The sequence below is a fragment of the Rhea pennata genome, chromosome 4, assembly GCF_028389875.1.
Source record: "Rhea pennata isolate bPtePen1 chromosome 4, bPtePen1.pri, whole genome shotgun sequence".
Lineage (NCBI taxonomy): Eukaryota > Metazoa > Chordata > Aves > Rheiformes > Rheidae > Rhea > Rhea pennata.
Window position 1 is genome coordinate 59,630,698 of NC_084666.1, and position 24,210 is coordinate 59,654,907.

Sequence of the window (24,210 nt, forward strand, 5' to 3'; positions counted from 1 at the left end):
AAGATAAAAATCCTCTTTCCTGCTGAAATACCAGGATAATCAAGCCAGCCATAGTCTGCTTCTGCCCACTCAATGGTTCATAAGAGGTAATAGATCTGTACTTTATCTTTACATTGGTTTCTTTTGTTTGTTTTAATCAAACTTTTAAGTACAGTGCTGTAGAAGAATATATATTTTATAGTACACCAGAATGTGTACCATAATACATACATATAGTACACTAGAATACACCTCCTTGAACAATGTTTAGTTGTCCAACACAGGATCTTTAAGAAAAAAAATAGGCATGGTTAACTGGTTAAGAAAAAAATACATGGCTAACTCACTACTAGGTTACACATGATACATTCACATACGGGCATTTCTTCGAACCTTTCTTTGTAGAAGTCAAGTCACTGCCATGAATGATTTTATGATCACAACAGCTTTTCATGGAATAGAAGTGTTATCTTCATTTAACAGATAGAGTGATTAATTTGATTAAGGTCACACAGAAAGTCTGTTTTTGAGCTAGAAGCAGAACTGAAATCTGAGTACTAGTTCTTTTACATAAGATGTGAAGAAAATAATGTTTTGTATTGAAGCCTTCTCTTCCTTTTAGATACATACATATTTAACTATCTGAACCATGAAAGGCTCTCAGCAAAAGTCACTATTTTACAGATGAGATCAGATTAGACTCTCTAATCCAGATAATCGCAATAACCTTTGGTGGAGTTTGAAGCTATATCATAACAAAGAGCATACTGCATGATCAGCAAATAGTTATGTTGAAACAAATGAAAAGACCAGTTCAAATTTTGGAGAACATGAAAAAGACAGATGTAGACTTTCAATACTGTACATTATCAACTTCTTGGACTATAACTCAAATACATTTTTGATTACACCTCATACTATAAACAAAAAGGAACTGCTTTACTAAATTTGCCTGCTACTATCTGCCTAGAAAATACAGGAAAAGAGTGGTAAGACATGCATCTAAATATTTTAGCAACTAGATAAGCCTGACTCAGAGCCCTACAGGTCAACTGACATATCAAACTATATGTGGCAAGTGGCACTAATACTCAGAGATTCATATAACCTTTACAGGAAAAGTACACTGTATTTATATTAACAATGGGTCAATACCACCTCGTCTTCATTGCAACTAGATCATATTCAACTATTCCTGGTTATTTTAGGATTCATTTTAGGATGAACCAACAGATGAAGCAAATATCAGAGCTGGTATAGCTTTAAGAAACTCCTGCATTTTGCTTCTAGATTTTTTTAATCGGGAGTTTACTGGCTCATGCTCTTCAATTCTCTCTCACAACATGCAGCACATGGATAGCAACCATTACACACAAATTAAAGAGTGTATATACACAGATGCATGAGTATAAGCTTTAAGATCCAGAATAGACTACTAACTGATCAGAAAAATGGATACCATACAGAAAATTTCCAAGTAATATTCAAATGTTGAACCTTCATGTTGAACAGACTGCATTATCAACAACAGCTAGGAGAGTCTTCCTGGACCAAAATAGGAATTTAGCAAACATGCAGCTGGGGTAGCACAAAAGCTAGCTTGAGCATGATCTAACCCTGCTGCAATACAGCACCCAATATGTACTTTGAAATTACTTATCCAAGAGATGGCATTAGTTAGGCTAAACCAAGCTTCTTGTTTATAGGCCACTTACAGTTATATTAGAGTTGGATTACTGATGTGAGACCATGCAGATATACCCTAAAGTAATGATCTGGGGTGTTCCACCAAGTTACAGGGATTTGATTTCAGACCCCATTTCCATTGTCTTTAGTACATTTCATACTGTAACTGCTAAATCTGCAAGTTAAGTGCATATCTTAAATACTTTAATTCATGAAATAAAACTGAGTCAACAGAAAGCAATATAGGTATAATAGGAGAAAAGAAAGAATTAATTGCCATATCAATATAAATGTGAGTATTATCTTTTAAATGTATGGTAAAACTTAATGATAAGGGAACCAGATTCACTTAAATGTGCCCAAATCTCTTTACAATCCATGACACCTAGAAGAATCATCCAGCAAAACACATGCACAAGTCTGCCAATTCAGTTCGTAAATCCCTGAGAGAAAGCAGTTAATCTGCATATCTTTAATATGATTCACATGTCTTATAATATATATAATTTATATAATAATAAGTATATTTTATGTTTATGTTGGCCCTGAGTCAATGATTATTCCGTGAGTTCTACTGTCCTACCTAATTTTAGGCTGAATAACTTGAAGACAAGCCACAAAACAATAAATGGGATAGAATAAAGTAACCCACTGTAAAAACATTCTTGCCACCCTGATCTTTGGAATCTCACGGTCAATTAATTTTCACAGTACAGTCTGATGTGACATGTTCTTGGTTATCAGAGATTGGCATGATGAGATTAGTGTGACCATATAAGTTAATAATTTCTATTCATTGACCTCACTCGAAGATCAAACTTCAAAAGTTATGCTGTTTTGTGGCCTAGTCATAGTATTCTGAAACTGAAAAGTTGAAGAATAAGCCAGGAAGAAAGCCATTAAGCCAAAACCCACCACCTTCATGTTCTGAATGCAACCAGCAATACTAAAAAAAATTTTTTTTCAATGCATTATCTAAGCAAAAACTGTAGATGTGAAAATTGTACAAGAAAAGGCTACACAGAAAAAGGAGAAAGCTTGTGGAATATTCAAACGTAAAAAAAGAAAATTTATAAAATGATTTTAAACATAACTTTAGAAGTAAAGCTAACTGGAAAATAGCTTTTATATAGAACTCAAATTTGAATAAGGTGTACACAGGAAGATTTTTACATGGATGAAAACTCAATCAGATTTTAGTGTGCTAATATTCCCGAACAACTCATATAAACTGTGAGAGAGGAAAAAAATACAGCTGCTCGTTCTGTTGCTGATGTTTTACCAGACCTCAGAAAAAGAATAGTTGTTTATGCTGTTACTGCTACACTAATATAGAGAATGTAATGTAATTGTATATATTTTAAATGTAATTCATAAATCTTAAATCAGAATTATGAATGTAATTCATAAATATTGACCATCTGTGGAGAGTCTTACTTAACTGACACATCTGTGAGGCTGAGGATTCTGAGGATTCTGAGGATTCATACCTACTAAAAAGTGCAAGGAAAGGAAAACAGGACAGAAATGTAAAGCTGAAATGTAAATTCTGAGGATTCATACCTACTAAAAAGTGCAAGGAAAGGAAAACAGGACAGAAATGTAAAGCTGAAATGTAAAATTCAGGAGCCCACTAATTGCTGTTCCCATGGTGAAGGAGAATGGTGTTGGCTAGCTAGCTACACTGCTGAGAGAGATCAAAGGACCACAAGGGGGGAGAGGCACCATTTCTTCTTCTGAGAAGAAAAATGTACCTGATACACACATAAGTCTCAGTTAATTACAACCCTTTACAGAAGATCCTTGTCCTTTTCTAATGCTTAGAAAAATTACTGGTTAAGTTTGATGTAGAAATTCATGCCTAAATTGTGGGGCACCACTACTCTGAGTTATTTTTTCAGGATTAAAGAACATGAAATGGATTTAAATCAAGGAGAATAATCAGTAACAATAATTTTATTTAAATATATAAATATTATTTTAGACATTTTAGCATTTCTGAAATCAAATGAATCAGCAGGTTCTTGAAGAGAACGCAGAGCCCACCTAAAAAGTAGAAAACTCTTGAAATGCTCAAAATAAATGGTAATTTTCTGTCTTTTTGTTAATATTCCATATACTACTGAAATAATGTGAATTATAGTGCCACTTTAGTTGGCACTCTACATACTTCCATTATTCAGATAGAGTATTTTCAAAGTAGCTGTCAGTAAAAAGAAAGGCAAGACAACAGGATTGGCATTCTTTGCATATGAAAATACTGTACATTATACATATACATGTACATATATTACATATACATATTCTTCTACTTATATCTGAGCTGTTGCACAGCCTCACTTTTCTACTGAATTCAAGAAAAATGATTCAAACATTGCACTACATCACTGACAGAAGGAACACTTCTGCAAAAACTATGAAGACAATAGAGTTGAAAATTAACTGCTAATCAACAATAACTTGCATGAACTATAGATATCAGATATTTTTATTTACGGATATACTGCATACATATAAAATATACATGGGCAATGATAAATACAAAGGGTCAAGGTATGCTCCAATGCAGTAGAGATAATCAGATTAGGAAAAAAAAAACCTCATTTTGCCCATTTTCTAAAATGGCTGAACAGTAATATAGGTATAATTATCACAGCACTAGACATAAGCTACGATGCCTTCCGAGACACTGAGCTCAGACTGAACACCATGCTAATACAACTACACATCGTCTACCTTACAGTTGGCCGATTTTTATCCAGTTCAGATTACAGGGCAAGTATGCTAGCAGGGACTTATTTCCCTAAATCAAATGTCTTACTAGCACCATTCACTACTCCAGCTCAGAGTGAGATTAAGTACTTCAATGTTGTCCAGCATACAAGATCATGACCACAGAATTCTAATATTTTAATTATAAAGACAAGATATTTTTCTACCACAAACTATGCCTACTTCTTTGCAAAGATCATTTTGGAACTTTTATGCAAGTCTAAGTGATAAAAAGAACTGTATGAAAAGGTAGGAAGAAACTGCATGTAAAAACTCTTTAAAGAGACCTAAATGCTGCTGTTATGTAGGTGTTTTGAGGTACTTCCCTCATCACCCCCACTAAAGAAAGAGCAAATAGGCTGGAAGTCTTTCATCTGACAGGCTTCTTTATCCTGAAAGACAAGCAAGAGGCAGAAGAAAAAAGAAAGAATAAGTATCTACTACAGGAAGAGTGTCAGACTCTGCCTCTTCCTATCTCTAGAAAAGGGAAAAGGCAATTCTCAGACTGAAAGACTGCAGCTTTGAGGGAGGGGAACTACAATAACTTGGACTTTGGAAGATCAAGGATAAACTCAGCCTAAAGAGAACATATGCCCACAACCCCAGTCCTTGTGGCTTGTGGATAAAGCTTCCCATAGTGAAAAGGGACTTGGCTGTGGATCCCTGTTCTCTCCCAGCCGCACTAGCTCACCAGGTTAGTGCTCCAATATGTTCAACACTGCCCTGAACTGGGGGCTGCTACTCTGCCCTCATAGGAATTGCTCATTTGGTAAGTGAGATTCTTCATATTTTCTCCTCTACCCCACACAGTTTAAGCAAAATCCCAGGCTAGGAACAGCCACTGCGTATGAGCAGATGGCTCACTTCAACTGAAATGGATAAGGGAACACCCATAAATGCAGCTCCACTGGCAGATATGAGATAACCTCTGACAGAGAGACAAGCTACTGCAGGGATACCACAGGTATAGCTGTCCACAACTATGAAAATGAGGTGTCCACAACTGCCATAGACTAGTTTACACCAAATTCCATGTTTCAGGAGACCAAAGGGTCTGGAAAAAATTATTTCCGAGACATAGCCAGCTTCTAGCACCCTGTTTCAGCAGCTAGTATGGTGCTTTTCCATACATCACTTGTAACAACAGGAATAAACACTCTGGCTTAAAAAAGAAAAAAACAAAACAACAGGTGAGAGATACTTATCAAGCCATTTTCTCCAGTCTGTTGGCTGGATTAATATTGATTGCAAAATGAAGCTGAGTGAAATAATAATAATAATAAAAAAAATCACACTGTCCTGGTATCGCTAGCAAAGTTCTGAATTCATAATTACACTTCCAGTAAAACTTCACCTTCTAGGCTGGAATCCAACATCTAATACTTTATGAAAACAAAAAACATTGATAAAATTATTTGGCACAACTTACAGCCTGTACACCAACCAAAATCCAACCTGGCATTCAAGATCTACATTATTTTAAATCTAATAGCAAAGCGGATGCAATGCACTTTGAATAGAGTAATTATGACCCCAATTTGCTACGTTCAGAAGTGGGCTCTATAGATTAACTTAGCTTCAAGTTGTATCATTTTGAGAAGAAGGTGTATTCACAAAAGCTAACTGAGAGGAGGCTCTTACTCTGCATTATTCTTGAAGGAGATTAATTAGAGACCTATGGAAATCAACCACATCTCTACTTAGCTGCACATCTTTCGCTGCTGTAAGAACAGATATATGCATATCACATTCACCATGTATGTTATGATTCAGAAAATTTATCTTAAATAATAAACTGCTTAGAATTTAAATTACTAAAGAGCTTTAAACTATCTAAAGATTTAAAGACATCACAATTTTCATAACTCAGTACCAGACAAGAAGCAAGCAAACACTTCTCTGAAACAACCTGCAGGCACTCAGTAAATCCTCTGTCCTATGCTTATTACTTAGAGTAGAACAGGTTTCTACAACAAACTGTATCAGACAAAGTAGAGGCTTGTGGTCAGTTTGCTGTGAATAAATATATATTCTCCAGTAGTATAAAGACTCTCTCAGAGCATAAAGTTCTATGCAATAAAGAGACAGAAAATGTCAATAAATTTTCTAAGTGTAACTATTGCCTTCATTTGGCAGCTGATTTTTACTACAACTCAAATATGGTAAGATGAATGTATTAGCCATGCTTTAAAAAAGAAAAAGACGATGAAGAGAATATTGTCATGATTTACTGGCACGAAAGGAGAGTTTCAGTGGGCAGGGTGGTTACAACTGGACATTTAATTAAACTACAGTAAACTTTACCTTGAAAAGATCAGCACACCACTTGAGCTTTAGCCAGCCACATCATCCTGTAAAATGCTTTCGAGATAAGCCAGTTCATAAATTCTCTTAGCAAAGCTCTGCTACTTCAGGAAAGTCCTTCCTCAGACAAAAACATGGCATTTAATGGTACTTGGAAAGTAGACAGAAATGAAAACTATGAAAAGTTCATGGAGGCAATGGGTAAGCCTTACTTTTCCAATTCCTTCTAAAAGGGTAATATCATTATTACTGACTACAAACTCTATCTGCCTATGAACTACCTTCTTGCTATCCTGTCAATTTGCTGTCTGATGTTCTGCTTTTGTTTAGTTTCCTGTATTTATTTTCAAAATATTTTATTTTTCCTCTTTAGGGAAAAAACAGTTACTGGGAAAGGTTACGACTTCCAATACACTATGTTTATCTAAAGTAACTTAAGTAACTCCAGTAGAGTTGTTTCGTATTTACATTTTGTATAAGGTAGAGGGAGGAATCTCTAAATCTGCATTTTTCTGGAAAGGGCTCCAAGAATTTGAATAATTAGATTGAAGTAAAATTCTACAGCAGAATATTATTTTTGATGACATGCTATAAGCTGGTCTAAAAATTACAAAGAAAGGAAATCACTAACCTTAACTGTTATAGAACACAGGATTCAAGACATTTTAACATCTTAATGCTTATTTCAAACTTGTATAAACTGAGTGTAACAGGGATATAAGCATTACAGTTAGATACTGTTTTGTGTCAAATCTGTACTGCTGAAAATGACTTCATAAAAAGGTGAAAGAAAATAAAAATCTGGACCAAAGTACTGGGATAAACTCGCTTACCCCTTCAGAAGCCACTGAAAAAAGATACAAATATGATGCTCTAAAGTATTTTTCTAATTGATATTGACTTTTTTAGGTGTTAACATAATGAAAAGGAAGTTAGGAGCCCATGATAATCTGAAGATCATTATTCAACAAGATGGAAACAAATTTACTGTCAAAGAATCAAGCACCTTCCGTTCCATAGAAATTGAATTCACTCTGGGAGTCAATTTTGAGTACAGTCTAGCTGATGGGACAGAACTTACTGTAAGAGACTTTTTCATATGGTAATAACTTTATGAAGAACAGATTTGAGAAGAATTATTTGTCTTTCTATTTTTTTTAACATAAATTTAAACTTCTAAGGTCTTTTAAGGTTGATTGCCCACATACGTTTGCAGCTTATATAGAAAAACACGTTAGTCTCAACTGGTAATGGAACTACACTGTAATATGAAGCTCAGGGCTAGATACAGTGCTCAAAAAGCAGATTATCCAGCAACTCTCACATGCTGAAACCCAAGCCATTGCAATTATATTGCTTGTAAGACGTGACCCAGATCAAAGAGTGGGTATTTGTAAGAAACTGCTTTTTTGGCCATAATTCATTAAAATAAGGTGAACTGACCACTAAAAATAATAAAAAAACTACTAGCTTGACTAACATGCAATTAAATAAGTTAGAAGTAGTTTTATTAAATAGTCCATTTTTACAATGTTGAAGTTTGACAATGTCAAAAAAAGCATCTTATCATTTCAATCTCTTCCTACTTTTAGACATTGATGCAGTCTTTATGTGAAATCAGTGTTATCTTTATTATTTTTCCCCATCACAGGGCTCCTGGAATACAGAAGGAAATAAACTTATAGGAACATTTACTAGAAAAGATAATGGAAAAGTACTCAAGGCTTTCAGAGAAATCATAGGCGATGAACTTGTTCAGGTAAGTTAAGCAATCCCTCGCAACTTCAAATTGTAATGAACTGAAACATTTTCAACGCTGTTCCAAAGAAAGGAAATACTTTCTTCAAATAACCTATCTCTAGTTAAAATTCTCAGAGTAATCTATCAAAATTTAAACTTTAAAATGAAATTGGCAAGATGAGATTTTTGTGGTTTCCTACCAATGTGAACTGTATCTCACCAGTGCATTCTGAATTCTGTGAATAGAAGCTATCATATTATACACATGCATATTCTGACTGAAGGTCCTTTTCCAAGTGTCTGCCTTATCCAAGTCTTGCTATGGCAGCATCTATGTACTACATTTAACAGTTGATACAAGCCCTTTTAAGACAAACTTAGGCTTAGGTTTGGGGGCTTGGGGAGGGGAGGGACTAAGGGAAGGAGCTTGATACAAAAAGCTACTGCTTCACAACTCTGTGGTAAAGGCAGAAACTGAACTCTAATGTTTTAAGATCCTCTGCACTATCTAATCACAAGCTTCTTAAAAAAGAATTCCATGGACAGGTGTGAGATTTGAGATACCAAAAACATACAGTCTAACCGTTCAGTCTTTCTTCATAACTCTATAATAGCAGTCACATAGATGAAGCTTGTTAAATAACAGCAGTGGGAATATGGCATTTGAACTTTTTTCCCCCCAAGCTCTCAAAAGTTTTCTCGTGGTCATACAAACACCTGTATAGAGAATTTATGCCTATTGACAATAGGCTCCTTTTCTTAAGCTTCTCTCCTCACAGCACTTACTAGCAGTCTATAGGCCTCCACAAGGCCACCTGTTCCAATTAATCAGCCACTATCAACTCTCTCTCAATAGAATCTGCAAAATAAACTTTTGTAATAACAGTTACTGATTCTCTTAATTTCTTAACAGACTTATATGTATGAAGGAGTTGAAGCCAAGAGAATCTTCAAAAGGGGCTAAATACTTCATCCAGAGCAGGACCAGAAACAAAATCCAATGGAAAAAAAAATCTCGTATATCCTCTGCTTTTTTTCCTTTTACTCCTCACAGCAAAAATTGTGATTACTCACCCTGATGAAAACATAGGCCACTTTCTTACATTTAGTCTTTTGCCTTGATTACACAACCTCAATTACAATTTGCTGTAAGTACTGAAATGCTACTGGCACCAAGCCTTACATGTCTGAGTGTCATACCATTAAGGGCTGTGGAAACGATTTTCTACAGATGGAAACCAGGTATTATTTTTGGACTGATTCTCAAATGGCAACTTGGTTTCCTTACCATAATACTTAGACTGATAAAAAGGTTTCTATGTGTATTGAATATTGTGTAATAAGGATTGTAAAATCTGAAAGAACCCTGAAAACACCTATGCCTCTAAGATTACTTATATGTACAGAACAGAAATAAAAATATTGAAGGTAACTTAAAAAAGAGAAAGAATGACTTTAGACTAAGTTGACTTTAAATACTGGTGCTTCTCACAAGTGATAAATATGCATAATGTTCTGCTCACGTTGTCCAGTCTGCATATGTTGATTTTAATTCAGCCACACCTCCCTTGAGCCACATCGTTTGCTAAGGTTTGAGGTAATAATAATTCATCTTTTAAGGAGCATCATTAGTTTAGACCTGCGTTGTCTCTGTAATCACGCCTCGTTGTGTTAATCTAGTCCTGTTCCTATTCTATGAGGCAGCCTGCTTTCCAGCCCTCCATCCTTTCTGATATGTGTGGAACATACTTCCATGCTGCAAGAACTCTTATTCCTCAGTAAATATTCCTTGATACTCTTTTCTTAGTTTCTGAGGTTTTTGCACCCATGTTTCTACTATCATAATTGGGGGAGGGGGAGGGAAGCTGATCGACATACAAACTTTGCAGAAAGGTCAAAAGTACTGTGTGGAACCTGAGGACAGCCTTCAGTTTTAACCCAAAACACAAATGTAGCCTTATCTGTAACATCTCACAGCACCTCATCACAGAATTCCCTGATGACAGCATGTGGCTAGATAATCTTCTGCCACATGCTTATCAGTATGCTACTACAGCATCCCTTATGATTTTAAGGCTTTTTTTAAAAAAAAAAAAACTTCACAAAATTTATTCTATTATTTTCTTGGCTCTCTTTGACTGCCTTTTTCCCGGGCATAAATGAAGAAAAAAATAAAAACAAAACATTTTTTTCTTCAGTTATTTCTACACTTCTCTAGCCTATAGTTTTGTTGTCTTCAGAGTCTCATAGCTCCCTCTACCGGTAAAATGCTCTCGCGACTCAAAAAACGTTCAAACTAGGATTAGCACATATCACTCTTTAATTATAAATTGTTTTTTCCCCTCCAAATATTGGTTGCATACAATTTCCTGTGTGATTATTTTACACAATCTTCTTTCAGTGGACAGATATATCACATCACAAATAAAAAAAATATTACCTTAAACAGTACTTCACTTCAGTAAAGAGATGTAAAATGGGAAAACAAACTATGAAAGAAACAAACAAAAAATCCTAAATCACAAACTAAAATGCTACAAAATTCGGTGCATCTCTAAGTTGTATTCCTTAGATGCTAAAGCCTTTAAAAAGGAATAACATTTTGCAGTAAGCTCCATGACAGCTTCTTTTACTAAGGCGATGTGCGTACAAGTAGACTAAACTGTAAAATAGAGGCCCTAAACATTAAATTTCCATTACAGGGTTTGACATTCATTATCAGCTGTATGTCATTAGTGATTCTAATTGTAGAGAAACATATTATGACTATGTCTCAAAGGTTTCAGGAAATTGGAGGAAGCCATTTTATTTCCTTGGAGACTTTACTGGCTGTAAGGAAAGCTGTATTATATTTCCAAATCTGTTCTCTGTTTCTTCCCTAAGTATGCTGACTCTTTAACAGTCTCACACCCTTCCAGTTCAAAAAGCCAAACCTTACCCCATGCCTTTTATCAACACACTTATCTCTACCACACCTGCAGCATAACATACATTGTTTCAGGGTTATTTTGATCTGGATTACTGGATCTGTTCAACTGATTGGCTACAATAGGAAAGTATAATTAACAGGATTTTTTTCTGTCAAATTCTTGAGAAATTATTCTAGTAATTTTGGATTACATACAAGACCATGAAGTGAAAAGTAATGTGATATAAAAAAAAATCCAAAGATACAACCTGGAAAATATTTGACAACTGTAAATATTGCAGACTGATGTGGTCAGCAGCTGTTTTCAATATACTTGCAAAATGAGAAAAAAATCTTTAAAGACTCAGTCTCCAGTATCTGAGCTAGAAACAGCAGTAAGTGTTGAGGAGGAAGGTACAAATCTGGCAGTAGTACACTTTGGCAGATGAACCAGTAGGATCATTATATTAAAAGACAAATGAGATAGTCTAGTAAATTTGATTAAGAGACTTCTGTTTTTTGTTTTTTTCAGAATTACATTCCTTTGCAACCTAAGAGGAAATAGTTTACCTTGAGAAAGCTGCAATCCACAGCTCCCTTTGCTCAAATTAAATGTATTTGGGCATAAGGAGGGAAATACTAATATTCCCTTATTATTATTCCTCAAAAACTCTCTAACGTAAATTAAAGTTCATACTTATTTGTAATTATACTACTGACTGAAGGAAAATAATTATCCCTAAATGCATGCTTATGAGTTGCTAAACTCTGATCAGGTATTTCCCACCTGCTATCTGCATAAGTACTGCTTTGTTTCCTAGTACTATGACACAAAGTGTAAATAACTACAGTGAGGAACTCTTTATTTAAGACACAAAAATAAGGACACTCCTTTGAATACTGGCTAGTCTAAGCATGCTGCATCTATCTGTGCAAGGGTAGTATGCCTGAACTACATTGGGCTATGCACTTAATTTCTTTTAGCTCATCAGCTGAGTCTCACAGTGTTATAAATAAAGCTCACAACTTACATGAATTATTCTATGCTTATTCAGGGTGTGAAAGTTCCATTAAGCTTTCAAGCATAGGAGCATCACTTAAAACTATTTTAGGATCCCTAAATATCTTTGCACAAACATTTCCTAGATGCTACTTCAATCTTCTCAAAGGGATCGTCGGCTCTCCAAGAAGCCCCATCAGGAAAAAGCCTTTGTAAGTGTTTATTTCCTTGAAAGTTCTAATACAGTATCTTAACAGGACCAACATGATTTAAAAGGACGGACCAGCTGTCTTTCCCCGTACCCTTGTTTCACCTGGCCAAGTGCCCAAGGAGTGGCAGGGAGCAGCAAGTACTGGTACCCAAGTACCACCACAGTAATGACAGCCACCAGCTCAGACAGGCTCGCAGCCTCCAGAAGCTTCAGCCTTCTCTCAACACTAGCAGTGGAAGCAGAGGCCCTTGCCTGTGTCCGTAGGGCATATCTTTACCACACGTTAGCCAAGCTCTGCCACAAAACTACCTGGGCCTCTCCTCGCCACCAGCTCCTCAGCACACAGCCCGCCTACACGACACAGGGTACACTCCTTCGCGGCGGGAAGGCCGCCCTCTGCCACAGGTGACGAGGCCACTCGCCCGACGGGGATGTGCGGTCACCGCGGCGGCAGCCCGGGGGGGGGGGGGGCGGGGGGCGCAAAAGCAGCGCCGGCAGCGGCGCGCGCGCACGCCAACGGTCGCCAACGGCAGTCCCCGAGGCGGGGCGTCACGTGAGGCGCGTGGGCCGCGGGTGCGTTTGCGCAGGGGCGCGAGGGTGGGGAGCAGTACGTGCGCTCCGCTCTCATTGGCTGCCGGCGCGGAGAGGCGGTTGGCGCCCGCGCGGTTGGGCGGCGCCGTTGCGTGGCGCGGCTCCCGCCAGGGAACATGGAGGCGGCGGCGCGGCCGCGGCCGGAGGAGCTGCGGCAGCAGCAGGAGGGCGCGGGCGCGGCGGCGGGCGGCAGCCGAGCGCTGTCGCTGTCGGGGCAGTCGTACTGGCTGGACCTGTGGCTCTTCGTCCTCTTCGACCTGGCGCTGTTGGTGTTCACCTACCTGCTGCCCTGAGGGCGCGGGCGCAGGTGAGCGGCGGGGTGGGGCGGGCTGCGCGGCGCGGCGGGGCCGAGCCGTGCGGGCGGCGGCGCTTGGGGCCTTGGCAGGCTGGGTACGAAAGGCAGCGCCGCTGTGAGGGAGCATCCGCAGGGCCGCGCGGGGCGGGAGGCCGCGACCCGGGCGGCAGAAGCAGCGCTAGTGCCAGTTGTTCTGAAACGACGAGTGTCACGGTTCCAGCCGCTCGATGCGGACTCGACAGTCCTTAAACCATCTGGTTACTGTATGCTGGTAGCTAGCCCTTGCCACCCGAGAAGAGCAACAGAAATAAGTGTTCACGGTAATAAAACCCTGAAGCAGTTCGCGTAGATGTGTGCATGCCAAAGACGACTGAAGAAATGTAAAGGTAATTCCACATAACTAGCAGGGGTTTTTTAAAGAAAATTTATAGTAACTATTCTTTGATCTGAGCCCCTGCTTGGTATTTCTTTCATGTTTGTTTTATCTTCCAGAGGACTGTATACCACTGCAAAAGTACCCAGACTTTCTCTTTATAGAGTCACTGCCTAATCACCATGCTGCACCTTATGAAAACAGAGCGGAAGAGGAGGCCTGTTTGTGCACTATGAACCACTGGGATCACAACTTGTATCTGAATGCAAATGACTTCATACATATTTATTTATGTGCTGATCACAGCATATCCCCAGATATATCACAACTGATATTGTTTAGGTTTTTAGGGCTGTCTGTACTCTGTTTTTTCTCTCTGTAGTCTAAACTGTGCCTTAATATAAGACAGCTTGACTGTGCTTTTGCTTTTAGTGCTCAAAGATTTGTTAAGTGTAAATGGAAATATGTACTATTTGAATAAAATCAACTGAAAGGACAGACTGTAAAGTGGCTGAGAGTAAAAAACAGCTCTTGCATAGACTGAAGTTGCAACTTGGACTCTTTTCTCTACAGAGGAAACTTATTCCTTACTGCTTTACCTTCAAGAAGTTAATCACAATATTTTGATGCTACCCCTGTGGCTTTCTATTTTACCTTTCTCTCTTTTTACGGCAGAGTGCTTCAGCAAGTACCATGCCTTTTGAAATACGCCAGCATCTAACAGTAGTAGCCCACTGTCCTCAAATATCTTAGTGATCTAGATAAAGGAAGTTTTGATTTTTTTCGTGCTATGAACAGTAGAGGGGACTTACGAAACTTTCCAAACAATGTTGAATAAAGGAATATTTTACATTCTAGGGAAAAGAAAAAGCCTACATGAGGTCTTTACTTCACTAGCTTTTACCTGATAAAGTTGTGGGGGAAGACTGCCCTCAGTTATGAGCAAGGGCAGTTCAGTTGTCTTCAATATTTTTTTCCCTTGTGACTATTGTCCTCTAAGAACGAGGATTCATATGAATTTCAGAAATAAATAAAATATAAATAGACACCAAAGACTTTGAAGCAGTAGGGTGTTTCAGTTCTCTCTAACATATCGCATGAAAAAAGGCCATTACCAAATTAAAGGTGGTTTAGGGCACAAAAATGGGCATATTTTATTACAGAGTTCTCTCTCTCTCTTTTTTTTTTTTTTTTTTTGTCAAAAAGAAAAGCACTGTTAATTGGAGTTCTGTCTTCACGTTATCAAACCTGTATGTTCAGAAAAAAGTTTAAGACTTTCCTAAGAACTGAGATGCTTTGATCTGGCTAGCACTTAAAGATCAGGACCACTAGACCATATGGAAAAGGAGTTAGGAACACTGATAAAACTACTGATGCATAGTGCTAAAAAAGCTAAGTTGTGATTGATCCCATTCTCATATTAGAAAAACAGTTTTTCAAATGAAGTCATTAAAGAAGTACAAGACTGCTCATATTTCTGACTGCTGCCACTGATACACAGTTCTGTTTTTTCCTCCTAACAAAAATTTTCATAGCGCAATTTGAAGGGAACAACATATTGAGAAGGCACTATGTAGTACTGTTCCATTTCTCATTTGTAAAGACACCAGATATCTAAGAATACATCTTAGCTGAATAGCCTTTGAAAAGCTAGAAGAAATTTCTGCAGAGAAGACTGAGGCTCATTCAGCCAAGTCTGACATAGAAGGTTTTATAGGTATCAGAAAATTTAAACATTAACAAAAGCCAGACTTCTGAGGCATTGAGCTATTTGATACACTCCTTGAGCACCTGAACATGTATGTATATACACACAAATTTTTACTTACCTCTCTCAGAACAAAGCTGGGAAGTCAGAAAGACAATCAGGATAGCTAATCAAGCAGTTGTCACTTGGTATTGAAATTGCTTTATGCATTTCAGAGCTATTTGGAAAGCTAAAGTAATTCTACTGGTTTTATAAGCAAAAATCAGAAAATGATTCTTACTGTTCAAATAAGGTAGCTGGGGCACCATCTCTTCAAAAGTTTGGATCATTACTAGCAGTATTATCTGTCAGTGCATCAAAACATAATTCTAGAAGCCCAGGATTGTTTAGAAAAACATAAGAGTACAAAGAAAGCACAAAAGACAAAGACACTTTAAATTTTATCTGATAGTTTGAACAAGCAAAACTTTGCAAGAAAATAATTCTAAAGACTGAAAAATATATTAATTACAAGACTTGTTAAATGTATTTACTGTTACAAAAGTTGCCTAGGCTCTTATACAAATCTATAGCCAGAAGGGGACATTTATAAAAAAATAAATAGGCACCCTAGGTAAGTCAAAACAAGTTTTCACATATCTGTTAGCAAATATTACATACATACATACATGGAGTGCAGAGTCAAATATAAAAACAAAGGTGTTTCAAATAGCTGTCTATATACTATTATAATTAAATACCTGGTAAACACAGGTCACACAAAAAGCTGTCTAGCAAGATTTGTTTCAAGCAAAGCAAGGAGACCGAAGTACATCTGAATTACTGCAGCTATTTTAAAAATCAGTAAGTTTACCAGCTGTGCTTACTGGAAACCAGATTCATTGGTATCAATAAAATAGGCATTCGTATTGCTCATTGTACAGAAGTATTAACATTGCTATGCATGTTTAAAAATAACTTCTAACATCATTGTTCACAGTTGTTGCTGTGCTGTTTATACATAAAAATACTGTCATTTCAAATACAGGATTTTTGCAAACATTTTACAAATTATACATTATTTACAAATTCCAATACTAAGCTTCATTTTTACACAAGTATTAGAAGCTAGCTTTACTTAACTGGCTATGTATAGTATGTAACACAGCTGTGGAAAAACTACATTTTTTTTTTAAAACAAGTTTTCAAATCTCTTCCAAAAATATTTAGGGATCTTCCAAGTTCTTACATATTCAAGATTCTTCTTCTAGCAAACATATTCAAACATGCAGAATTTGCACTACAAAATTCAGATTAAGTGCTACAAGAAATTTTGAGCAAGAAGGTAGAAATACGAGGATTAATCTGAGATAACTTGGTTTGTTGCATATATCATGTTCCAGTTTCGCTATGTTACAAGTAGTTAAAAAAAAAAAACCCTGATCTTGACACAGAGCAACCAAAACTAGTGTTTAAATGTATACCTTGGATAATCACACTAAAACAGCTGTCAACATTTGGTTGAAGCACTAGAACTCTCACAAGGTACATAAACATATGAAAGCCTTTCTGACCAACAGTGCAAGCATAAGCAAGAGTGTTTATCGTGCATATTTAACCTTCTTGCATTAGTTTCATAACTAAAAGGCATATATGTATAGATGTAATCAGCACCACCTGAAATTTAAGTTAACACGCTAATATGAGTATTTGCAAAATTCAGCTTTTTTCAGATAGTGCCAGGGTTTGCTAACATTACTTCTTAAGTGTACGTTGTTCAACGGTATGATACACTGGAACAGAAGTCTAAGCCTGTCTATGTCTCTGACACAGTGGGTCATTCACATACTCACAGCTGCCACGAGGGTGAAATCCTATTCTCCTTCCTTCCCCCACTGGGCCACACACTGGGCCTAAGCAATCACTAAATACTTCTGTGAACTGATTTAACTTATTAACCACATAAAAGCTAGATAATCTTTTTCCTTATTAGTGAAATAAATCAAGTTTGCAAAAGGCATCGTAAATGCCTGAGCTGCCAAAATTGCAGGGCAGAGTGCTACAGCAGAGAGGAACCTCTACTTCTCACGCCACCTCAGACACCACAGTCTGAACAGCTGCAGGTTCAGTCTGATCTAGTAAGATGCTATTTACCATTTGTCAAACTGCTCTGAAGAGAAAAAAGGTTTATATGTCAGTAAAATCAAAATGTCCAATCCCTTAAACTTAGCTCAAGATGTCAAGCTGAAAAAAGATATGGAGTTTAATAAATAGCAATGTTGACTTTGCATTCAACTAAGAGAAACGGTCTGAACTGAACATGAATATTAACTATATACTTAAGATCTTACAAAATGTGTCTTTGACAGTTGTATGATACTTCCATATTTTAAAATTAGCATCCTATTCTGCAACATCAATTTGTGGTTAAATTGGATTTTAGTAAGTTAATTAGATATCTTACAGGGGGAACAATTCTGATAAATATTAGTTTAAAAATGTATACAAACACATGTATATTATTAATAGGATAGTCTACTCCTCTGGTTAATTTGAATTCCCTTTAAAATCTTACCTAACACCTGCAAACCAGAGCAGCTCTAAAAGAATTATTATTAAGGCTTTTTAAATACCAAGTTATAAATTCTCTGGGTAAACTAGTATTAAAGACACTTAAAGGTTTGTGAAAGCACAGATTCTCACAGAAGTCAGTTGAAAGAACAAGTAACAGGTCCTGTTACTTACCAGGAAAAATACTGCTCCATTATAACTACATGTACTGCATTATATATGGTAGTATGCTTATCTTTTTTGTTAGTCTAAGCATTTGCAGGTTGTGTTTAGTGTCCAGGGTCTGATGGAACACTCTTTAAACTGCAACTATTTAAAACTTCTTTAAAAATTAGTAACATCTAGTTGATCCCAATGCTATAAGATACATACAACCCAAAGGGATCATTTACAATATAAATTGTAAAAGATAAAGCCAAATAATGGAGGTAAACGTTAAGGCAACAAGAGTAATAAATCAAAAAATCAGAAGCTTAGCACCTCTCCTCTGTTCATCTCTACTTGTATATTCATTGAAACAGTCGTAACTCCTAAGTAGGTACCTGGTTGCCTGTACCTTGCTTACCACACAAACAGATTCAAGGTTCCTGTCCATATATAGACTATATGAAATGCAACAGTCAGATCCAGATTGTTTTTAATCTATCGACTGCAGTGTATGCCCTCTACATTTGCCTTGTATCTTTGCTCAGATGTGGGATGACTGGGCCCAAGAGTAGCGTGGTAAGTAGCATTCAGTTCTGTTCCAGTTGACGGTAGATGCTTTTCTTTGTGAAAGCCTCCACAGTCTGTAAAATACAGCTTGGGTCGTTGATGATATTTCATCCTATATGTGTCAGTCATACAACTATCTACTGAAAAGTAGGTTGTTAGAGATACACTGTCATTTGCATCTGCATAGCTAGCACTTGGTCCTGCATGACAAGATCCTTTCTTTAGGAAGTTTTCAGACACAGTCCAAAAGTCATTAACTGATAAGCTAGGTGAAGAATCTGGTTTATGAACAAACAGCTCATTCCCTTGAAATGGCTCTTTAAATCTTTCTTCATTTGTAAATACATTTGCTTCTGATGCAGATTTTAAAGGTGTACCTGTTTGCCTTCCAAGATTATTTGGCAACACTTCTGTCAATTTTACATCTGCTCCCGAGTTATTTTCTGATCCTGGTGAAATATTCATAGCATATTTCTTTGGAGGTAAAGGAGGGGGAAGATTCTGGTAAACCGCTTCAGGCACCCAATGTGCATCCACCCTTCGGAGAGAGTGCCCAGCGTGCTCACCAGGAGGGGGCAGCACCGCAGGCAGTTCTGACAGGTTTTGGGGCACCAAAGGCGACAAGCCCAGCTTTGGGACAAAAGTTCTTGTGGGATGAGGCTGCAGCTGAGAAGAGTGGTGAAAGTCATTGTTGATGGGCCTCCTTCCGCAGATGTTTTCTGTATAAGGGTGGGGTATACTATCAGCAGAAGCAGAATATATTGACACATTCATCTTCTCACACTTGTCTGGGTTAAGCCACTCTGAAGAAGTTTGTTCATTTGCCTTGTTCCTACTTTCCGTCTTAATGTGGTCTTTAAGAACTGGTTGTAGAGCTGATGATGGGAAAAGTTTCCTATTAGTCTCAGGCCTTTCAACTCTAAAATATAAAAACACATAGTTATTGAGGTAAGCAGCTGTAAAACTATTAAAAAATTAAAAAGCACAGGTAACTATCTTATTATGATAGCTGTATTAACACTGCTTAAATATTCTGTAGTTGACTAGAGGACTGCTTAGCATTAGCCATTGAGCTAGAGGTTGTATCAAATCACTTCACATTCTCTTTCATTTGAAATTAAGCGTGCCAAAAAAGCAATTCTAAGGAAAAATAAATGCCCTCAAAATTCAGTACTATATCTAATACAAACTCCATTCTTGTCTAAGTATCCCTGGGACTCAGTCTGATATATCCATTAAAAAAAAAAGTATTAGATGTCACTTTTGGATGTTCAACTTGCTTTTAAGTTCTTGATTTTTAGGAGGTACTGGGCACTTCCACTTCAAATTAGAAACTATACGTATATAACAGCAGCTTCTAAGCAGAAGTTATTGTTTTCACTCTTTCCAGCCAAACTTTTCAATAACCAATTTGGCTAACCACCATCTGTTATATCACACATATGTACAACAGAAAAATACTTGGGGCCTTTGTTCAGATGAGATTGTTTAAAACTATACAAAGTTATTTAATTGCATTGACTAAACATTAAAACTCCAACCTTTTTCCAAAAGGAAAACTTTTGGCCATCTTAGTTATGTAAAATATAGAAGGAATCATCTGTCAAAATATTAAATTCCTTTACTTTTATGTACTTAATAATGATTCCTATCATATATCAGAATTTAAAATATTCTTAAATATATAACATAGTAAATTAACATTATTATTAGTTACCTCTTTACTGGAGGACTGGGCATCTGCAAATGTAATTCTGTTGGGAAATTAACATGAGGTCTATAGTTAGCTTCTGAATTTATCTGGTCTTTCCTCAAGTCTGGGACTAAAAAAAAATAAAAATAAGAGAAACTCTTTCTCTGAGATTTCTCCTAAATTATACTAACAAATAAAACACCACAACATAGGATATTTAATTCTTGTCAGTCTGACATAGTTAAAATAAGCATTTTGAAAAAAATCTTTCACATTAAATTAGATCTTATTTCCTCCAAATAATTTTGAATGGTTATGTTCAATATTTAAAATTGTTTTCAGGTTACACTTGAAAGTCCTGTAAATGCATTTAGTATCTTCTTAACATTGCATCTAATTAAAGCATACTTTTCAAAAGCAAGCTTTTACAAAAGCATGTTTAAATATCCAAAAATCACAAAAAACCCTAGATTACAAAATAAATAAATACATAAACTCTTCCAATTTCACATGGTTTAATACTAATGAAACAACATTAATACTGGAAAGGACTTCTTTAGTTTTCAGAAATACAGTATGTAATCTTTGAAACAAGTTGAAAATAAAACATCAAAGAACTGTTACACCTCTTACAGTAACTGTGCTGCTCTTAAAAATGTTGAGCCAGCAGAGAGCACTCACTGAGAGTCTGTGCCTGAGACACATGACACAGGAGTACCTGGGGCACCTGTGCTACACTCATACTCTGGAGGTCCTTTCTATTCAAGGACGAAACCAAAGAATCTTTCTCCAAAGATACAGAGTTTCTGAACTGTGAAGCTTATTATTAACAGTAAATATAAAGGAAGCATATAAAAGAAGCATAATGCAATCTATATGGACACCGTGAAGAATATAACTCATGGCAAGGAAGAAGAAATTGTCTATTTGTCTAGAAATAGATACTAGAATTCTTCCTGATGTAATGATTATCATCAGTGACCTGCTCAGAAGCCTTTCAAAATAAAACTGATTTTATAAATGCACAGATCAGCTTTATAAACTACTATATACATTACTACTTTGCTTATTTGAGAATAACAAAAATTAATGTCGCAGATAGAGGCATTTATTTGCCTGAATCCTAATGGAATGATCTTTGGTTCAGTAGATGGTATTAACTTTGCCAACTTCTGATGGGATTACATATGTGGCCTTCAAACTTTCATCAACAAAAGCTACAAAGGGTTTGGATCTATTCTGAATGATGTAACCTTACCAATGTGAAATAGGTTTTTTTGTTTTAACTTCCAAGTTTGAACAGAGTTGGGGAAAAAAGATGCTATGTGAATATGCAAGTCGAAAAAACAACAGAAAAAAAACCTAGAACTGAGTAAAACTGAAGATTTGTCCTGAGAGATAGTATCTGCTCTACACTTCAGCTGATAAAGGACTGAAACAGCTACATCTTTGTCCCAGAAGAGAGATTATAAAGGCTAGAAGGGCATACAGTTCAAGAGAAAAAGCATTCAGTAAGGCTTTCCTTCAACCAAAAACTAAAAAAATTTGTTATTCCAGTATGGTAAATGATACCACAACTCTAGAATGAATATGAACACATGGTCACTGAAAGAGGCCTCATTAGCTACATGACCCTTGTCAGTGTAACCTGAAATGAATGGAATTAGTTAAATTATTTTCTCAGTTAACAGGGTCTGTAGTTAAGGTTTTAACTTGCAAACTTTGAGTACATCAATTTTTATACAAGAGCATTTCTACTAAAAAAAAATTGCTCATGCAACTGCTCTTTAATTCCACAAACCAGCTGATGTGATGAGCGTTCCATGCCAAACCCCTCAGAATTTAGCCTGAATCTAAGGAATCAAAGTCCTTCCAGAAAGCAGTATCATAAATCAGACAGGAGGTGGCAGCAAAGGTTAGAGCGCCATTCCTTCTGGAATGGAGCTTGGCAGGCATTCAACCAAAGCTGCTCAGTGATACCAGGTGGTTTGTGCCTTCAGAATTCCAGCTAACTTAAAAATAGATGCCTATTTTCTCTTCTGCTGACATGACATCCATGCATGGTTAAAACCAGAGACAGACTCTGCTGGGAATTTTGGCTCTAGGTTCTTTGCAAATGTGAATATGGGAGCCTAGCACTGAGTTCAGCTGGAGACCTGGCATCCTTATCAACTGATCATAAAAAGCTTACCAATAAGTTAGAGGTAACTTCAGTTTCTCAAATACATTTATAAACATTAAAAGCAGGCTAGTTTGTATATTCTCACATCTGAATAGCCAATTGAGATTTTCAAAAGATGAAGAGCCATTTTACAGCCAACAGGTAAGCCAACAGGCAAGCCAACAGGCATTTAGGAATACAAAATGCTAGAAAAATCCTACAAAGACTAATTTCTGTACATTTAAAAAGAAGTTTCCTTTTTACTTTGTTTTAGGTGAATGTTTCCTGTGGTTTTGATTGTCTGATGCTTTTTAATGCCAATAAGAAAACAAGAAGTAATACTTATGTAGCAGGTACTGTGATAAATTTATCTCTGTGAACACAGATATTTTTCTGTATTCAATTGAAGGGGTGGAAGAACTTACTTGGAGCAAGGCTTTGGAAACGTGGTACAAAAAAGCAGTCCTAGCCTAGAAGGTAAACACATTACCACTTGGCCAAACTTAAATATTCAGGAAAAAAAACAAAACCAAAAAACCCACACCTTCTGGAGCAACATTCAGAGGTCAAATAATCTGTAATGCATGGATTTCTTTTGCTTTAAGTATCCAGACAAAATCAAAAGTCAAAATTCCACTGTTTTTCTGTGTGCTTTCTTGTGTGCGTAAGTTTAAGTGAAGGAACTATTACCAAACAACATCAACTATTAGCCTCCCTTCATACTGATCTCTAGATCACCCTCCTTATAAAGTTTATTGGGTCCTCATTTCAAAATTTGAGCATTAACCTTTGCATTATTTGTTTCAAATTTCTCACATCCACAAAGTAAATCAAAAAAAGTAAGAGTGCTTTAATTTTCAATCTGCATGGGCTAACTTGACTGTAATTGGAAACCTTGAAAGCTTAGGGGGCTTTCTTGTTTCTTTTAAAACATGTCAATTACATTTCCATTGGCTTAACAGTGATTTCTACATTCCTCTATTACATTTTCCAGGCAACACTATCAGTGCCTGAGGAACTACTAACTATCTCTTCCTATAGCTATAGGAATATAAGGCAAAGGATTTGAGAGTATTTGTTAATGAGTACAAAAAAAGTATTTTTTAAACTGTAGGTTAGCTGATTAAAGTTGAAATTATAAACCCCACCATATTAATTATAATCTCTCATCTATCACATACTGTCCTCCCTTCCTTTGAGGAATAGGATGATCTAATATTTAATTTCTTCCTGTTGCAGCCAAATTTATATCTCACTTTTCTTCCTATTCACAGGGCAGATGAGATAGGGAGCAAAGAAACTCATTTCACAAAGCTTAACAGCATGCTGAGAATATTTTGCTTCCTTTCTTCTTCAAATCCATAGCATCTTTCCTCCATGCTCTCTCAAGGGGAAAGCTAACATATGGCAAGGACATAAGTTTTATTTCTACAATCTATTCAAATTTCTACGCTTGTGTTTCTGTGCATTGCTAACAATAGCAGAGGTGTGTGTAGGGAGGCTATGCTCTCCCCATCAATATGAA

General features: G+C 36.7%; 2 protein-coding genes and 2 long non-coding RNA genes across 8 annotated transcripts in view; 2 read left to right on the forward strand and 2 right to left on the reverse strand.

Annotated features, from left to right (window-relative positions):
* Window positions 1-13,046, reverse strand: part of LOC134139538 (uncharacterized) — a 68,015-nt gene extending 54,969 nt beyond the window's left edge. For both annotated transcript variants that reach the window (XR_009958195.1, XR_009958196.1), the window contains exon 1: window positions 12,910-13,046. This is a non-coding gene — a long non-coding RNA (uncharacterized LOC134139538). The remainder of the gene's footprint in view (window positions 1-12,909) is intronic.
* Window positions 6,876-9,530, forward strand: FABP2 (fatty acid binding protein 2). Its single transcript, XM_062574805.1, has 4 exons — window positions 6,876-6,942; window positions 7,651-7,823; window positions 8,393-8,500; window positions 9,395-9,530. Exons 1-4 carry the CDS (start codon window positions 6,876-6,878, stop codon window positions 9,443-9,445), a joined length of 399 nt encoding a protein of 132 aa, XP_062430789.1. The 3' UTR covers window positions 9,446-9,530.
* Window positions 13,047-13,247: 201 nt separating the features above from the next.
* Window positions 13,248-14,400, forward strand: LOC134139541 (uncharacterized). Its single transcript, XR_009958197.1, has 2 exons — window positions 13,248-13,498; window positions 13,979-14,400. It is a non-coding gene; the product is annotated as an uncharacterized LOC134139541 (long non-coding RNA).
* Window positions 14,401-15,999: 1,599 nt separating this feature from the next.
* Window positions 16,000-24,210, reverse strand: part of USP53 (ubiquitin specific peptidase 53) — a 38,860-nt gene continuing 30,649 nt past the window's right edge. For 3 of the 4 annotated variants that reach the window (XM_062574042.1, XM_062574041.1, XM_062574040.1), the window contains exons 15-16: window positions 20,549-20,654; window positions 16,000-19,750 (exon numbers count right to left, since the gene is read on the reverse strand). In XM_062574042.1, coding sequence (XP_062430026.1) covers window positions 18,760-19,750; window positions 20,549-20,654 — 1,097 coding nt within the window. In that variant the 3' untranslated portion in view covers window positions 16,000-18,759. The remainder of the gene's footprint in view (window positions 19,751-20,548; window positions 20,655-24,210) is intronic. The other variant, XM_062574043.1, reaches the window with a different exon arrangement.

Excerpts from the sequence above, each read along its gene's own strand:
- FABP2 (XM_062574805.1), top strand. The coding sequence starts at position 6,876 with ATGGCATTTAATGGTACTTGGAAAGTAGACAGAAATGAAAACTATGAA. Across the intron at positions 7,824-8,392 it reads CTGATGGGACAGAACTTACT|GGCTCCTGGAATACAGAAGG; the intron begins GTAAGAGACTTT and ends TCCCCATCACAG. Across the intron at positions 8,501-9,394 it reads TAGGCGATGAACTTGTTCAG|ACTTATATGTATGAAGGAGT; the intron begins GTAAGTTAAGCA and ends ATTTCTTAACAG.